Raw genomic sequence first — 16,366 nt, forward strand, 5'->3', positions numbered from 1 at the left:
TTTAAAAGCTTCCTAACTGGAGTTTAAAAGCTTTAAAATGGATATATTCGGCACTGAAACATTAAATATTGTTATATGTTGAGGAAACAATTACAATTTTCATTGTGGAAATGATTAAACATTAATAAACTATAGGGGTGTGACGAGATCTCGTGGCACAATATATTGCGAGATTCAAACGTGACGATATTTCTCGTCAAGCTTAAACCTGTCTCGCGGGAAGAAAAAAAATAGTTTAGTGTGGACTTTTTAAGAGGGATCTGGCAACCCAGTAGCGATACAGCGAGTGTGGTGGATGAGGAGTGAGAGCAGCTCTCAGCAGAAGAGGAAAATTCGGGTATTTGCATAGAGCAGAGGTCAGTAATGGGCGGACCGCGGTCCGGGTCCGGACCCAAACGTTGTCCAATGCGGACCCAAACCTACTGAGAAGGATTTAATTGTATACCCGCTTTGCGGCGCAGTAAATCACAGACAAATCACATGTAGTGGAAGATCACCAAACGCTCTCTTCAGTCAATCAGATCTGTGCAGACTCGGTAAGGAAAAAATAAATAAATAAACACACCGCTCCTCACGCGGGATCGAACCCGTGTTGTCAGGGTCGCGGTTGTGAAAAAACGCCTTTATAAGGAGATAGGGAGCCCGAGAACGGGCGGAAAACGAGAACTGAACCATACTGAACTCTAATTAAATACCCCTGGTATAGAAGATGCTTCTGCTACTTTTAAGTTGTATATCTAGCTGCATTTTGGCTCCAGTGGAAACAATAAACGGTAACAGAGTGAACAACAAGACACAAACCATATATAAATACTGTAAGTAAATCCTACATGTGACTGTTTCATAGACAGCTGTGCTAATCCCTTAGCTCTGTACTGTATTTAAAAACATGTTCTGACTCTGTTTCACTTCAAGCACAGTCTTAATATGACTGGTTATGGTTATGAATAGTTAAATTACAAGAGATTTAGGAGAAAAAAAACACAAACCATAGTCTTAATATGACTGGTTGTAGTTTGCACTTATTGTTTGCTATATATAAGACCTAGAAAAGTTTTATTTTTATTTTGTAATCTTATTTTTATTTCTATTTCCTATAAAATCAATGTGTGAGAGAAACCAGTCTGTTAGTTGTGCGTTTTGTCAAATAAAACTCAAGTTTTCAAGCCATTTTTCATTTTTGACATTTTCTTTAAAGTTTTATTTTTAAATCTTGTCTCGTCTCATTCTCTTGAGATTAGTGTCTCGTCACACCCCTAATAAACTAAGATTTCACACAAATGCTCCATAGAATCCTATTCATTGTAGACTATTAAAATTACTACGAGCGCTAGTGGGAGCCCGCGAGTGAATGGGAGTAAATGGAGCTCAGCGGCTAGTAAAATAGTACTTATCTATTTGTTCGGGATATTATTAAAATGTTGGTAAGTAGAATTATATTTTTTGTTAAAAAAAAAACAAACAAAACTTACATTTGTTTGTTTTTCTACAGTAAACATATTTTAGGCAGTAAAGGCGCTAGTGTTAACTGGAGTTTAAAGGCTTTAAAAGTGATATATTTGGTACTGTAATATTAAATATTGTTTTATGTTGAGAAGTACGAGTACAGTTGTCAGTATTAAAAATATTAAACATTAATAAACTATGATTTCTAAATGGCTAAAAACACAAATAAAAAATAGTATTTAGCTATTTTTCCAGGATATTCTTTAAATTTTGGGAAGTAGAATGAAGTATGTTGTTTAAAAAGCAAACAAAATATACCTATATTTGATCATTTGTCTACAGTAAACGGATTTTAGGTTTAATGTGAGCTGATTGGTTGGTGAGCTCAGATTACTGTTTAAAAAGGTTTAACAGCTTTCTAACTGGGGTTTAAAGGCTTTAAACGTGATATATTTGGAACTGAAACATTAAATATTGTTCTATGTTGAGAAAACAGGTACAATTTCCAGTGTGACAATTATTAAACATTAATAAACTATTTCCCTCAAATGCTCCATAGGAACCCATTCATTTTAGACTAGCTCACACAGGAGCGCCCTCTAGTGTCAGACAAACGCAAAGTAAGTGGGAATTCTCCTCTCTATAGGCTTTCTGCAGTCATATCAGAAAATTACTATTAACCGCTAGAGGGAGTTTTTAAAACAACAAAGCAACAGTTTGAGAGAATTTAGAGAGAAAAAGTAAAAAAATATAAAATACAGGAACTCTAGTGATTACAGAGACTAAATTACACACAGCTGGACTCTATTAACTAATTAAGTGACTTCTGAGGACAATTGATTGCACTGGATTTTATTTAGGGGGTTCAGAGTAAAGGGGGATGAATATTTTTGCATGTCACACTTTTTAGATTTTTATTTGATTGAAATTGTAAAAACCATGTATCATTTTCTTTCAACTTCACAATTATGTGCTACTTTGTGTTGGTCTATCACTTAAAATCCCAATCAAATATATTTACGTTTGTGGTTGCGAAGTGACAAAAGGGGGTATGAATACTTTTGCAAGCCACTGTAGATGTAAACCACTCTGTCTCCTCGTTATGTCACCAATAGCACCTTAGGATTAAGAGCATCTTAACATGGAGAGAGACAGAGCCATGTGTGAAGCTTGCTGAACCATCTAAGAATTGTTTTAGTGTTAAGAACCTCTTGAGAAACCCAGCCCTGCTCCCTTGGATTTTTTCTTCACTGCTATAATGCCGTCGTAGGTAGCATATACTGCGCACCACTGTGAAAGTGTAAAACTCTTTCATGGTTGCTGGAACTGATCCATTTTAGTCATTGTTTTGTAAAATGTGCAGTGAATGTACAGCTATTGTATTGTTGAGGGTGATGTTTTAGGAATTTTTGGGAGAAGTAGTACATTTCCTGAAAAGGTGCAGGAGTGTCAATGTTTATTTAAAATTGACTATAGGGTTTCGATGCAGCAACATATTTTTCCACTATACAAATGAATGGGTAATTACAAAGACAGTTATCTATCTGTAGAAAAGTGTACAATCTTGAAAATGCTTGGAGTCCTATAAAATAAGCAAATCAAAGGGTTATCATATCACACCACTAAATTCATAAAGATCATTCTTGTGTATTCAAGATATGTTTTAAGGGATATTACTGTATCATTTTTGGAGTAAGAGGATACCAAACTTCGAAGTCCTAAAAAAACAGCAAATTGGTTTTATAGCCAATAACATTGGTTAAATACCCAAACTGTTATCCAATAACACCATGTAATCCTTGAAGAATACATTCCATGTTTTCAATAATATAAGTATCAAATGATATTACTGTATCATTTTGGAGTAAATGGGTACCAAATTTTTAAAAAGTCTATTCGGTTTTATAGGACTGCAAAATCTGTTTTATGGAAACCAAATAGACATTTGTTTTTTTATTTGGTATGCCATTACTCCAAAATGATACAGTAATATCACTTAAAACATATACCTTGAATACATAAGAATTTGTACTTCATTTGACTTCCCAGTGGATCTATGCAGTTAGAGGTATCACATGCCACAGTTAGTATGCACTTGCACAGTATATTAACATACTCCATAAACATATGTACAAATGTACAGTTTGCCAAAAATAGAATAATACATTTCGAAAACCCCTTTTCTAATACAAAATAAACCAATAAAAACAAATGTCGCTGTGGAATATAATCTTTCTCTTTCCATGTGAAAATTACTTTAGAGCATGGTTACAAAGCCTTCCGTATAACTATTAATGGCAAAGTAATTAGGGTGCAAATACGAATATAAAAGATGTTAAACCACAATATACAATTAAAACACCCAACAATGTTTTACTTTTTGTGGAGCTTTTAGCTAATATGATGGCATTTAAAATGGTCCTACTTTACATGTTCCAAGTCTTTTTCATTTACTGAATGGAAAACCTGACTACCCTCTGATTTCAGCACCCAAAGGTCTGAGGGAGCTCTCCTTTATTCTGATAGCATGTCTTGGGCACTAGTCCTTAAATGTATTTTACTCTAGACTCAACATAAGGGGCTTACTAGGGGAAGTAGGATTTTGACAGTGTGACACATTGAGTCTAGAGTAAAATACATTCAGGACTCAGTTTAGAGCCCAAAACATGCTATCAGAATAAAGCAGAGACCATTTAGGAAATGTAGTGGAGTTAAAGTAAAAGTGCTCCTCACAGTACTTCAGTAAAGATACACCAAAATAAAGCTTGGTCAAGTTGCTCAAGCTGGTATTATATAAATCAGGGGAACTTTATTTATCTGAGATTAGGGATGGAACCCTTCTGAGTTTAAGTTACACAGAAGACCAGCGAGCATTATAAATCCCATATATGCAACAAAAAAAAAAAAAAAACCTTGAAAAAAACTTGACCAAAGTATACAGATCCAGACACTAGTAACATAAAATAGAGGAAGATGATCCAGCACATAACTGGGGTTATACATAGGGCCCATTCCCTTCCCCATTTACTATACTCTCTCACTCAGTCACCTTAAACTACATGACAATCACCTAACAGCTAGGTTGCTGTGATAGTTTATGATCCGACTTCATCCTGCCTTTGTTTGGGTAACGGTCTCTACTGTATAGAGAAGACTCTACTACATTTGTGGAGGACTGCTTTGAGGATCTGATTTTATTCAGTTACAAAAGCGTAAGTAATGTCAGGATGTTGGATGTTCATGCCCCACCTTACAATGATGAATATAGATTATAAAATAAGACATAGGTGGCAACCCTAGTTAAACTCTCTGGCTGTGACTGGAGCATCAGCTCACAGTAGCATTAATGCTAGCGCCTTTACTGCCTAAAACCCGTTTACTGTAGAACAATTGACAAACATAGTACGTTTTCTTTGCTTTTTAAACAAAGTACATAATTCAGCTTCCCAGAATTAAAAGAATACCCCGTACAAGTAGATAAATACTATTTTTAATTTGAGTTTTTAGCCGTTTAGCTCCATTTACTCCCATTCATTGAGGTCTCTCTCGCTGGCTCCCTCTAGCGGTTCGCAGTAATTTTCTGATATAACGGAGGAGATAGGTAGGGGAGGAGGTTGGTAGAAGCAAAGAGCCTATAGAGAGGAGAATACCCACTTAAGACTGTTCTAAAATGAATGGGTTCTTATGGATGATTTGAGGGAAATCATAGTGTAACCCCTTCGTCTTGGTCCCTCAATAAAGAAACTGCACAGCAGAGTTGGTTCTGAGCATTTACTGGTTGTCTGGTTGTATAAAATTGGACAGAAAACAGCAGCTTATCAGTAGACTTCTCCACACTCAACAGCATTCTCTTTCAGAGTCAAAACCAGACTGACATATTACAGTATAAGCACAATATAATTCATTATATCATAGACTCAATATTTTCAGTATTAAACAGCTCAGATTATTGGATTTTTTTTAGAGAAAGAGTTACACAAAAAACTTTAACAAATAAAATTAAATAAAAAAGAATTTGCAACCATTTGAATATTAAACTAGGACAAGGAAATACAATATGCATACCTGGTTGTATAAAATTGGACAGAAAACAGCAGCTTATCAGTAGACTTCTCCACACTCAACAGCTATAAAACGCAAATAAATAAAATAAGCTTCTTATTAAAATTAGCTTCAACATTAAGACCACAAGAAAAGCAGTGATAGCTTAGTTTACTGTAGCTAGAAATTAATGTATTAAACCGACATGGTAAACAATGCTAAGTTAACTAGCTGTAGCTAGAAGGCAAATACATCACAACCACATGGTCGACATTGCTAAATTAATTAGTTGAAGCTGGGAGCCAAATAGCTCAAAATAGATAACATTTTGGGAAAAAAACAATCCAGTACTTATTTTTCAAGTAAAAGTACATACTATGTAATATTAGTACAAAATTAGACTTAGAAGTACCCCAACACACTTAAGCAAAATGGAGAGTAGAACTGAACCTACCATTCTCTTTCAGAGTCAAAACCAGACTGAACTAGAAAATGGAGGGTAGCTGTTTTCATAAGAACGCTATACTCTATCTGACCAGTAGATGGAGTTGTATGCTCACAGAAACAAGTGTTTATATGTATTTCCTTTTAGAACGTATTTTGGCGAATTCAAATAAAATAATAGTACTTTATAAACAGTTCTTTTTTTTCTCTGCTACAATTGTTTATTAATGATTAGTAATTTTCATACTGAGAATTTGTATTGTTTCCTCAACACAGAACAATATTTAATGTTTCAGTACCAATAATTTTACCTTATGTAGCTTAACCTGATTAAAAACTGGATTTTAATTTTAATTTTATTTTTTCAGGCCCTTTAATTTGTAAATGCTCGAAAAACGAGGATTAACCTGTAACCTCAGTGTATCGCCTCACTGAAAATAAAGGTTGATTGAAGTTTAATTTAATTTATATTTATTAGCTGTGAAATGTTAACCAATGATTTTTTTGCTAAAAATCACCCCTTCTTTTTAAAAAAATATTAATGTATTTTTTAGTTTTAGTTTTTACAATATACTTTTACAATATACTAATATATATACATATATATATATACTTTTTTTACAACAATAAAATACAATTTTTTTTTTCTTAAAGGTCCAAGCAGTTACTGCAATTTACACATGATTTTGTACTATTTTTATTTCCAGTTATTAGCTGGACCTGAAGAGCTTAAATAGAAAAAAAAATAAAGGGAAACAAATGGGGGTGTTCTAAAACTTTTGACCGGTTGTGTAAAAATATATTGAGATATGTATTGTACAACTAAACACACACAACTGAAGACATACCTTTAAACATAACAAATTTATAACAAAAATAAATAAGTAAATAAATAGATAATTAATTAATTAATAAATAATAATAATAATTTATATAATGTAATTACCTGCAGAGAGAAAACTGTAGATCATATTCAGAGTCTGGGAAAAGCTTTAAAAGTGTTTAAAAAGAGATTTTGTGTTGAATTAAAGCAAACTTCCACAGTTAAAGGACCACTATGTAACTAATTTTCAGTGGTAAATGATAAAATGATCAGGATGTATCATCAGATATTAACGAAACATGTTGAGTGAAAGCACTGGCAGCTCTTGTCAGCACGGATTCAGCAGTACGTTCCTATTTTAAATGTGCAGGCCGTCCCGGGTTTTGTGTTTGTTTTGTCCTCTGACTCCCCCTGCTGCTCGTTCCCCAACACTAACTCCACCCACCGAGGTTGCCAGAACTACAGCAGCGCAGCCCAACAAAGGGGCTAGCAGAGCTGGTTCAGTTAAACCTCACGGAGCCGCGGTCCGCCCCTTTCGTATGTGGTCCTAAATTGGATACATATCTGATCCATGGACCTGCAACATGAATGTCAAATCTCAAATCTGAATTCATGCATCTTTTGCTTTTACGCATTAGCATTAGCACTACGTGCTTCTCTCTCGTACCCACACTGAATCTCTTGGTGCAGCTGTGCAGCTATAGCTGCAAAAAACAGCAAAAGCAAACCACCTGGCCTTTTTTCACCTCCTGGACCTGAGCATGAACTTCAGACCAGCTGTTTACTTCTTTCTCCACTGCAGCAAAAGATGCTCCACATATGAGCTGCTAACTCATCCATTTTCCTTTATAAAGCTACGAGTCTCTCGTCTCTCTAATATGAGGGTTTTTCTTGTTGGTGAAGAAGGAGACGTTTATACAGGTATCAATGTGCAGCATGTGAGACGTTTCAGGAACAGATAATCTTGGTGTTATTTTTAGCTACTTCATTTTACTTCATATTATTTGTGTTAATATATAATTATTCTAATTATTTACCTTTTTATTTTATTGATTTACATTTTAGCCTGCCCACTTATCCTTTTATTCTGAATTATTTTATTTCTTCTTAATTAAATCTTGTTGTTTGCTTGTTTTTATAAAACTTTTACCATTAGATTTTTTGTTTTGTTTATGAAAAAAGTTTTGTTTATGAATAAATAAGTTTAGCTTAACCTGATTACTTGATTTTAATTTATTTTACAGTCCCTTTAAGTTGTAAATACTTGGCTGCATTGAAAACTAGGGTTACCCTTAATATATTACTGAGTGAAAATTAAGGTTGATTAATTAATTGATTGATTGATTGATTGATTGACTGACACTAAAGAGATAATCTACCAAACACAAATTTCCTTACTTTTCATACTATATCTCTCTTTCACACACACACACACACACACACACACACACACACACACACACACACACACACACACACACACACACACACACTTCCTCTCTCTCTCTCTTTCACTGTTATTATCCTGTGATATTTACTAAACAAGAAGACAGAGATGTGTGTTTGCTCTTAAAGATATTTTTTATTAGTATTTTTTTTGTCTTTATTAACATTTGCATTTGCTATTATCAGTTTAACATTTTATCCACTAATCTTAGCAGAATTGTTATATTCCAGTAATTTTACGGATCCAGGCCCTGTAATGACAGACATCCAAAAAAACAACAGGACTATGGCATATAATGTCATAGCCAACTTTAACCACTCCATACAGGACAGCAACATCCCCTTTCTTCACAAACATACCACCTCCAGAATCTCCCTGTGTGAGTTTGGAAGACAGAAGGAAAGAGACAGAGAGCAAAATTAGTAATTAAAATGTTTCAACACATCATCACTATATTGCTCAAGTGATAATCAGTCAGTCTCAGTAACTTTCCATTCAGACAGTGGAGCTGAGTGGTGGGGTTAGATGAGGAAATGCTTACTGGTGCACAACTGGACCTTCAAGTGTGTATAAATGACCATTCTTACCTTGCAGGCTTTAATCTGTTTCGTAGTATTCTCAGCACAGAGAAGCTGATCTTTGGAAAACGACCTATCACTGAGGACTTCTTTCGGACAATTAATTACTGTTAGATCTCCACAAAGTAGCCCATCCGCGTCGATGGATTCATCTGTAGGATGGTAGAGAGTAGGGGTGAAACGATTACTTTTAAAAAATTGACAGAGTAATTTTCTGTGCCTCAAGTAATCGCTTATTAAATAAACAAAACTCAGCGTGCAGTAATTAATGTGACAACTCGCTCACAGGACGCAGGAGCAGGAGGCGGAGGTTTTAGTTGAGAAGAGGGTATTTTGAAGCTGTGCGGGAAAAGAGCGACAACGTACGAGGAAAAAGTGCAAAAATAATGCAGCATTTTAGGCTGGACAGCGTGTATTCACTCTTGCCTCCCACAACAGCAGGTTTTTTAATGCTGCACCGTCTCAGCTGAGGAAACGTTAGCGGTGGAGCCGAGAGAAGGTTAATATAACTTATAACAAATCAATGAGATTAACATTAATGTACCTTAATAACAAAACACTATATAACAGCGCTGTGGACAGACAACAGACAAACAGACAATTCTGGACTTAATACAGCTTTATGTAAGTGAACACAGCGCTGAGGGGTTTATAAACAAATACATGTCACCGGCTTGTTGAGACAAACATGCAACATCTCTGCTGTTTAGAAGCTAAGATGCACAACACAGTGCAAATGTTTATGCCTTTTTTATTTATTAATTCCCTATAGTTTTGATACTTACAAGACATCCTTATTGAAAATAATTAAACTTAATTTATTAAAGTACTAATTATTAAACTATTATTATTCTTTTATTTATTTCTATTTGAGTTTGCAGTTTGAAAATGTATGTTGTGAATTTTTAAATATAACTTATCTAAAAAAGGAAATCAATTGGTCATTCATTATTAAGTGAAATGTCTTGTTTTCTCTTGTGTAATTTTAATTACTCTTTAAGCAAACAAAAATGTTTTATCCGATTACTTGATTAATCAAATTGATTTTTCAGTTGAGTATTGATTACTAAAATAATTGATAACTGCTGCCCTAGTAGAGAGATGGCTGGTGTCAAACTGTACAAAGTGGTCATAAGAGGTGCTACTTTCAAGAACCTAAAGTTCAATATATTTGTTTTTGGTTTGTTTAGCACTTTTTTGTTTACCACATAATTCAATATGGGTTCCTTCATACTTTGTATTTTCCCTTTTTTTACCCCCGTTCCCTTTTTGTTACCTTTTGGGGAAAAAAAACGTCCAGCAAACCGAACAAGGTTGTTTATTAATGGACTTGTGCAGTCATCTTTGGGTAAGGCAATTTTTGTCAAGGTGCTGAAAGATTTTTTCAGTTTCAGCAGCATGATGCCGTTTTCTTCAAAATGCTCGTCAATCATACCAATGTCTGGCTCTTTTCCTGGAGGATGGTCATTCAATAATGTCACCAGGTTCCTAAAAGAAGTAAATAATGCTTTATTGCATGATCATTAAGTAAATACTGCTAGTAAATGGTGTGTATGTGTTATCTGGTCTTAATTCATTCTCTGGTTGTATTTAATGAAGAACACTACATAGCACAGTGACTAGCACTCTACTCTAACAGTGTAATGACCTCAGTAAAAACTTGAAACAGTTACTTGATGTTGAAGAAATAATATCACTGTGGAGTGTGATATAAAGTGATTATGCAGTATGATTACTTTAACCATACGAGTCATGTTACTCACGGCCTGTTACATTGAGCAGCAGTCAGAACCCAGCGATCACCAATCAGAGATCCTCCACAGTGAACTTTACCAGTAGGTTTTCCTTTGATATCATTAACAGACAAAAGCACATGGTGGGTACCTTCATTAGTGTTACAGGGAACGCCATTATTAACCCTTTTCTGAAGTTCTCCCAGTGAAGCATCTAAGAGAGGAGAGAAGGAAGCTGCTAGCTTTAAAACATCTAACAGGATCAACATTAAAATAAATAGCAACGTAAAAACAAACTTTACACAGATCTATCCTTTCACAGATGCCTTCGTTGCAGTACGTAACTACTAAACGTTTTTAACTACTGAACATCCAACTACTGAACATCCAAAACATGCATACAGAGATGTTCAAAAGTATTGGAACATGTGAACATGTGACTATCAGATGTGTTTTGTTGCTCTGTTGTTTCTTGATGACATTACATTTTTTAAACAATAAATAACGTAACCAACATGAAAACCAGAAAGCTGTTCGTGGGTGAAGAACAAGCAGCTGTGAAGCTGAGAGAGGATGGAAAATATTAAACATAGCCAGTACAACCGTTCGGAATGCCCTGAAGAAGAAAGTCGTCACTGGTGTACTAACTAACATGATAAACAAGTAGATCAAGCAAAACAACAGCAGTTGATGAAAGAAACATTGTGAGAGCTGTAAAGAAAAATCCAAAATTAACTGTTAGTGACACCAGCAACAACCCTAAAAGAGCAGGAGTGAAGAAATCACAATCTACTGTTCACAAAAGACTTCATGAACAAAGTACAGAGACTTCACCAAAAGATTAAAACCACTAAACAGCAAGAAATATAGTACAGCCAGGCTGGAATTTGCCAAGAAGTACACTGTAAACCCATACGTTGTTTGAACTCAAATGATTTAAGTCTGTTTTACATAAAATTGGATATTTAAATAATACTTAATACTCAATACTATAAAACAATACTCAACTATTTTGAGTTAGCTGAACATTTGTGGGCACATATACATTCAAAGTAAACCGAACGTATCTTATTTATCTTACAGTATAATAAAAATAAAAAAGTTAAATCAACATCGCCTTTAGTTGTAATAACTTGATGTTGTAAGTTATGCTAACTTAAGTTTTCATTACCCATTACTTAACTTTTTTAAGGCAACTGTTTTTTCTTAAATGTTTAAAGTAAATTCAACTTATCTGAGCTTACAGTGTACAGAGATCAGCCTGTGGACTGATTATGGACTAATGAGACAAAGATGAACCTTAACCAATGTAAAAAAAAGGTTTGCAAAAAAAGATTAGAGTGAGAAAGGATCTGCTCATGTTCCCAAACATAAAAACTCATCTGTGAAACACAGTGGAGGTAGTGTCATGGTTTGGGCTTGCATACAAGTGTCTAAAGAAGTCTGCAGAAACATTTTAACTGTCATTTTAAAGAAAGATGAAACCAAATTGATCCGAAGATCTTTTATCATGCAGCGAGATAATGAACCAAAACCCACTGCAGCCTGAAAAAAGCATCACAGAAGAAGAATGCAGTCGCAACTAAATATTAACTCTTTTTCACTTTAATCTATTTCCAATACTTTTGATCATAAGGTGTTGAATCTTCTGAACTGTGTATCAGATCCAGATGTAAATACCTGAAAATAAAAGCTAAAATGTTGATCTTGTTAGGGCTCAGCCAGTTCCCGCAGCGGCCACCAGAGGCCGCCATAAACCCACCAAGGTGGTAAGAAGGGAACCGGCTGAGAGTTCATTAGAACAGGGATCATTAAGGCCACCTGAAGCCAATCACGCGTCATCAGCCTCAGCTGTGGTACCGTCTTTAAAAAGGCGAGCTTCCAGCAGACTGATGTCGCATGCCCTGTGACCGGTAAACGGTAGCTCCACGGAGCAAAGCTGAAAAGAAAAAATAAAAGAAAGCCTGCAAGGCTGAAAAGAAAAAAAATATATAAAAGAAAGCCTGCAAGGCTGAAAAGAAAAAATAAAAGAAAGCCTGCAAGGTTGAAAAGAAATAAAAGAAAGCTTGCAAGGCTGAAAAGGGAAAAAGAAAAGGAAGAAAAGAAAACAAAATAAGAGAACAGAAAATAAAAGAAAGCTTGCCAGGCAAGAAAGAAAAGATAAGGGAAAGCCTGCAAGGCTGAGGAGAAAAGAAAATAATTTAATTTTCTTGAATTTCTGTTTCTATTTCTGTCTTTATTTTATTTCAAACAGAGGCATTATTTAGTTAGCTTTGTTGCGCCGAAAGGGCATTCTCTTGTTTATTTTCCCCTTTTTCTTTGATGCACACATAATTATAGTAAAACCCTTTTCGTTATATCTCCGCACTTGGCTCCTCCCACACCCCTACCATGACAGATCTTTCGTCTTTTATTCATCTTTTGAACCCTCCTATTTAATTTGACTGAAACAGCAGTGGTGTTCCGGGGTTAATTTGACCTGGTGCATGTTTGTTTAATTATCCAAAAGACGTCTGAAACCCAAAAAAATCCTTATAAGCAGTGTAAATATTTAATTACTAACTCCATTACTAATTATTCTATCAATATTTAGTGCAATGGTGTTCCTTACCTCTAACAGTTAATGGTTCAATTAGCATAATTTACTCCTTTTTCATAAAAAAAAAATTCACTACTTTATTTCTTTTAAGAGACCAACATTTAAACAAAGTTTAGTTTTTGCAGGGGGTGGTTGCATCATTTTCATTTTCATTAACTAAGGCAGTGCCAGATTAACGCTTTTTGAGGCCCGGGGCTAATTACCAGGATGAGGCCCTTCATATCATGTTCTGATGTATGACCTCACACAAACACACGGACACATCAGCGACAGCGTACACAGTACCAATCTATAACAGACTACCGTTTAAAATGAACTGGTAACATGATTTCAATTCAATTTAGGGTTGGGCGATGTCTCTTTAATTGGCAGATGATGGACGATGATATCGTGGGGGGTGGGTGTTGATTAGAAATAACTAAAAAACTGATTCACTATATTTTACTTATATTTACTATACATTTACTATAGACGAATAAAATATATACGCAAAAAGGAAAAATAGGACACTTTAAAAAGATAATTAAAATGGATACATAAAAAATAAAGAATGTATATCTTATGAAGAAAAAAAATAATTTAATCAATAAAATAATAAAAATATTTCAGATGAATATAACAATAATTAATATGAAATAAAAACTAATTTAAAACACAATCAAAGGCTTTCTTATAGTGCGCAGAATAATAAAAATTTTAGTTTCAGTTAGTTTCAGTTTCAAGTCATTGAAACAGCTCATCAAAAACTCAACCTTTCCTTTATATTTGACAATATTCGATTAACTTTACAGGTCCTTACTCATCTTCATTTATTTAACTAAACTGAGTTTTATACTATTGTATTATATATTATTATTATTATTATTGTAGCCTCGCCCTGAATTCAGCTCCGCGCTGCGGAAGAGAGAGAGAGAGAGAGAGAGAGAGAGAGAGAGAGCGCAGTGCATCTTTGCTGGTGGTGCTGGTGGTGCTTCGGCAGGCTGACTACTCCACGTTGGTTAATTTTGGTGTTTTCTATAATAATTCTGTCGCTCTTTCCTTTTTTATTGCTTGTAAGTTTCGTTTTTTAAATTATTTTTTGTCATTTGACATTCAGCGACCGGAGTCCCGCCTAGTGGCGAGGCCCGAGTATGCAGCCCTTTCAGCCCATTCTTTTAATCCGGCCCTGAACTAAGGCAAGAAGAAGTTTCATACTACAGTCTACAGCAGAAATAAAAGGATTGATGTTACTGTTCCAATACTTTTACAGTGAACTGTAACTACTAAACATCCATAAATACAGAACACCCATAATTACTGACCACCAATAAATAACTAAGGACCTGTAACTTTAAGCCATTTGAAACATGGGTGACCCTACAGTAATATAGATGCTGTTTCTGAATGTAATGAACTCACCCGCCAGCAGGAGGAGAAGGAGGAGAGATGAACGCTTCATCATGATCTTCTTCAGTGACAGAGAGCCCAAAGAGCCAACCTGAGACACTGCAGTTCAACTGAGCCGTTCCTGAGCTTTTAAACTCATTTTATCTGTAAATCTCTAACGCTCATGTAAAGCACCCCTGATACAACTGCTACCATGTAAGTCATTATGCAATTACGATATTACAGTATAGTACAATGCTTTCCATAAGATCTGGGACAGAAACACATTTGTATTTTTCGATAAGATGCTGAGGAAACGTGTGCATGCATTCGTAACCTCCAGACTGGACGACTCCAATGCACTGTTGGCTAGAAGTCCATCTACAATGCTGTGAAAAAGTATTTTTCCCTCTACAGATTTCTTTAGTATTCGCTTTTTTTATCATACTTCCATTTTTCTGATTATCAAACACATTTTAATATCAGAGAAAGATAACCAGAATAAATATAAAAACTGAGTTTTTAAATGATAACTGTTGTTTATTAAGGGAAAGAAATCTATCCAAACCACCTGACCCTGTGTGAAAAAGCATTTTGCACCCTTGGTGGCAAAAACTGCGATTAAACGTTGACGATAACTCTCTGTGGTCTCTGTGGAGAAATTTTGTTGCATTATTTTAATTCAGACACATTGGAGGGTTTTCCAGCACAAACATCCTGTTTAAGATCATCCACAGCATCTCAAATACACTTTGACTAGGCTTTGGGTCGTTGTCCTGCTGCAGAACCCAAGTACGCCTGAGTTTGAGCCCTAGACCATCACGCTACCACCACCAATGTTTTACATTCAGTTTGATGTTCTTTTTCTGAAATTATGTGTTTAACACCAGATGTAACGGGACACACACCTTCCAAAAAGTTCCACTTTTCTCTCATCAGTCCAAACAATATTTACCCAAAGTTCTGGAGATCATCACGATGTTAGTTGGTACATGTGAGACGGGTGGTTGTGTTGTTTTTGGTCAGCAGTGTTTTTTATCTTGGAATTCTCCCATGGAGACCTTTTTAACCCAGTCCCTTTCTTATTATTCAATCATTAAAACTGACTTTAACTGAGGCTTTAGTGAGAAATGGAAAACTACATTTCTTTAAAAGTTGTTCTGGGTTCTTTTGGGACTTCCTGGATGAGTTGTTCATGCCCTTTTGGAGTAATTTCTTTAGGTCGGCCGGTCACTCCTGGGAAGGTTCACCAGTGTTCCATGTTTTTTCTCCATTAGTGAATAATAGTGAATCACTGTGGTTCTCTGGAGTCCCAAAGCTTTATGATGATAAAAAACTGTTTTTGAATTTCTTCAGATCGGGGCATGCTGTGTTGTTTTTTGAGATATTTTATCTGCTTAATGTTGTCAGACAGGTTTTATTTAAGCAATTTCTTGTTCAATAATTAAATTGAACTCAGCTTTTAAAAAATGTGGTTAATCACAGTTAAATCCAATTTTTAAATCCAGACAAAAACATATCTCTTTACAGAAGATGTTTTTTTTCTGTAGTTGTAGCCTGCTATCAATATAGCAATAGCAATAAATAGCTTTAGGTCTGCTATTTAAGCAATATGAAGAAATGTGTAAATAAATAATGACATTATATTTGTAATATGGTTGTACTTTACAGATATATTTAGATAGAAATAATATTTTACTATCCAGTTTTCTTTTCTTTACTGCCCTAAATAGCCTTTGACCCTTCTGGGAGCTGGGAGCTCACCCTGTCACGGATGAGGTGACCCAGGCAGGGAGACGAGGAGACGGACGCAAGTGCAGGTAAGAACAAAAATACATTTTTAATAAATAAATAACAAAGATAAACAAATAACAAAGAACACGAAATAAT

At 35.0% G+C, this 16,366-nt stretch overlaps 1 protein-coding gene across 1 annotated transcript in view; it reads right to left on the reverse strand.

Moving 5' to 3' along the window:
- The window catches only part of LOC125786821 (kallikrein-6-like), a 44,845-nt gene extending 30,183 nt beyond the window's left edge, over nt 1–14,662 (reverse strand). The window contains exon 1 of the mRNA XM_049470385.1: nt 14,510–14,662. Coding sequence (XP_049326342.1) covers nt 14,510–14,552 — 43 coding nt within the window. The 5' untranslated portion in view covers nt 14,553–14,662. The remainder of the gene's footprint in view (nt 1–14,509) is intronic.
- Between the last annotated feature and the right edge of the window lie 1,704 nt (nt 14,663–16,366).

Source organism: Astyanax mexicanus, chromosome 22 (assembly GCF_023375975.1).
Source record: "Astyanax mexicanus isolate ESR-SI-001 chromosome 22, AstMex3_surface, whole genome shotgun sequence".
Classification (NCBI taxonomy): Eukaryota; Metazoa; Chordata; class Actinopteri; order Characiformes; family Acestrorhamphidae; genus Astyanax; species Astyanax mexicanus.